This window comes from Silurus aristotelis (assembly GCF_946808225.1).
Source record: "Silurus aristotelis genome assembly, chromosome: 20".
NCBI classification, from domain to species: domain Eukaryota; kingdom Metazoa; phylum Chordata; class Actinopteri; order Siluriformes; family Siluridae; genus Silurus; species Silurus aristotelis.
Window position 1 is genome coordinate 22,573,935 of NC_139593.1, and position 2,108 is coordinate 22,576,042.

Below are 2,108 nucleotides of genomic sequence, written 5' to 3' on the forward strand. Positions count from 1 at the left end.
GGTTAGTGTAGGGTTAGTGCAGGGTTAGGGTTATTGTAGGGTTAGTGCAGGGTGAGGGTTATTGTAGGGTTAGGGTTAGTGTAGGGTTAGTGTAGGGTTAGGGTTAGTGTAGGGTTAGTGCAGGGTTAGGGTTAGTGTAGGGTTAGTGCAGGGTTAGGGTTATTGTAGGGTTAGTGCAGGGTTAGGGTTATTGTAGCGTTAGGGTTAGTGCAGGGTTAGGGTTATTGTAGGGTTAGTGCAGGGTTAGGGTTATTGTAGGGTTAGGGTTAGTGTAGGGTTAGTGCAGGGTTAGGGTTATTGTAGGGTTAGTGCAGGGTTAGGGTTATTGTAGGGTTAGGGTTAGTCTAGGGTTAGTGCAGGGTTAGGGTTAGTGTAGGGTTAGTGCAGGGTTAGGGTTAGTGTAGGGTTAGTGCAGGGTTAGGGTTATTGTAGGGTTAGTGCAGGGTTAGGGTTATTGTAGGGTTAGGGTTATTGTAGGGTTAGTGTAGGGTTAAGGTTAGTGTAGGGTTAGTGCAGGGTTAGGGTTATTGTAGCGTTAGGGTTAGTGCAGGGTTAGGGTTATTGTAGGGTTAGTGCAGGGTTAGGGTTATTGTAGGGTTAGGGTTAGTGTAGGGTTAGTGCAGGGTTAGGGTTATTGTAGGGTTAGTGCAGGGTTAGGGTTACTGTAGGGTTAGGGTTAGTGTAGGGTTAGTGCAGGGTTAGGGTTAGTGTAGGGTTAGTGCAGGGTTAAGGTTAGTGTAGGGTAAGTGCAGGGTTAGGGTTATTGTAGCGTTAGGGTTAGTGCAGGGTTAGGGTTATTGTAGGGTTAGTGCAGGGTTAGGGTTATTGTAGGGTTAGGGTTAGTGTAGGGTTAGTGCAGGGTTAGGGTTATTGTAGGGTTAGTGCAGGGTTAGGGTTACTGTAGGGTTAGGGTTAGTGTAGGGTTAGGGTTAGTGCAGGGTTAGGGTTATTGTAGGGTTAGTGCAGGGTTAGGGTTATTGTAGGGTTAGGGTTAGTGTAGGGTTAGTGCAGGGTTAGGGTTACTGTAGGGTTAGGGTTAGTGCAGGGTTAGGGTTATTGTAGGGTTAGTGCAGGGTTATGGTTATTGTAGGGTTAGGGTTAGTGTAGGGTTAGTGCAGGGTTAGGGTTATTGTAGGGTTAGTGCAGGGTTAGGGTTACTGTAGGGTTAGGGTTAGTGTAGGGTTAGTGCAGGGTTAGGGTTAGTGTAGGGTTAGTGCAGGGTTAGGGTTAGTGTAGGGTTAGTGCAGGGTTAGGGTTATTGTAGGGTTAGTGCAGGGTTAGGGTTATTGTAGGGTTAGGGTTAGTGTAGGTGTAGTGTGTTATTTACGTTAAAGCGGTCCAAACATGATTTGGCGACATCTGCTGGTCGAACACCTGCAACTTAAATAGAAACAAGCAGTCACCTGCTACTGATTTACTGCAATACTGTATTATTTCTGTATTTACAGATCAGCCATGTGTATTGTACAGAGAAATATCCTGTATAGAGACCAATCACAGTGCCAGGATCTCGCGGTGGGCGTGGCTATGACGAGGGGGACGGAGTGGAACCCGGAAGTGTGTTGGTGCGGAGTGTTTAGTTGTGACGGAAACTGCAGACAACAAACAGACATGTGGTTACAATGAAGTTATTAAGTTCTAAGATGGCAGGAACGACAGTGAAGTGGTTTTGGCTGTGGAACGCTGCGGCCTGCTGCTGTCTGGCTGACGGTGAGTTTCTGAGTTTATTTCGGGATTATTGTGTTGGCGGAAGTGAGTTTTTATATCACTGTCCGTGTAGAAATCAGAGAGGAATAATAATAATAATAATAATAATAATAATAATAATAATAATAATAACGAGGTGCAATTACAAATAAGACTAATTTTGTATGAATCATTATGCGGACGGACAGTAAAATAACCGTCGTTGTTTATAAAAAAAAAAAACATATCTTTGTTTACGAACGGCCCCCGTGACGCCACTTCCGCTTCATCAGACGTCAGCTACGTCAGCGGTTTCTACTCCAACACGCCTCAGAGACTGTCGAAGTACAGCTGGTTCGGGAACGCACGCCTTTTCCGGTTCCGGGTTCCGGAGGAGGCAGAGCTCTTGCGCTGGTCCCTGA

The 2,108-nt window shown here is 46.0% G+C and overlaps 1 protein-coding gene across 10 annotated transcripts in view; it reads left to right on the forward strand.

The window, feature by feature from the left end:
• The first annotated feature begins 1,520 nt into the window (after nt 1-1,520).
• The window catches only part of pgap6 (post-glycosylphosphatidylinositol attachment to proteins 6), a 26,711-nt gene continuing 26,123 nt past the window's right edge, over nt 1,521-2,108 (forward strand). For 9 of the 10 annotated variants that reach the window (XR_014530327.1, XR_014530328.1, XR_014530329.1 and 6 more), the window contains exons 1-2: nt 1,522-1,710; nt 1,980-2,108. The exon at nt 1,980-2,108 is cut by the window's right edge and continues 49 nt beyond it. Coding sequence is in view for 3 of the 10 variants with exons in the window: in XM_083521874.1 (XP_083378000.1) it covers nt 1,623-1,710; nt 1,980-2,108 (217 nt within the window). In the remaining 7 variants the exon portion in view is untranslated. Of the gene's footprint in view, nt 1,711-1,979 lie in introns of all 10 variants that reach the window. The other variant, XM_083521875.1, reaches the window with a different exon arrangement.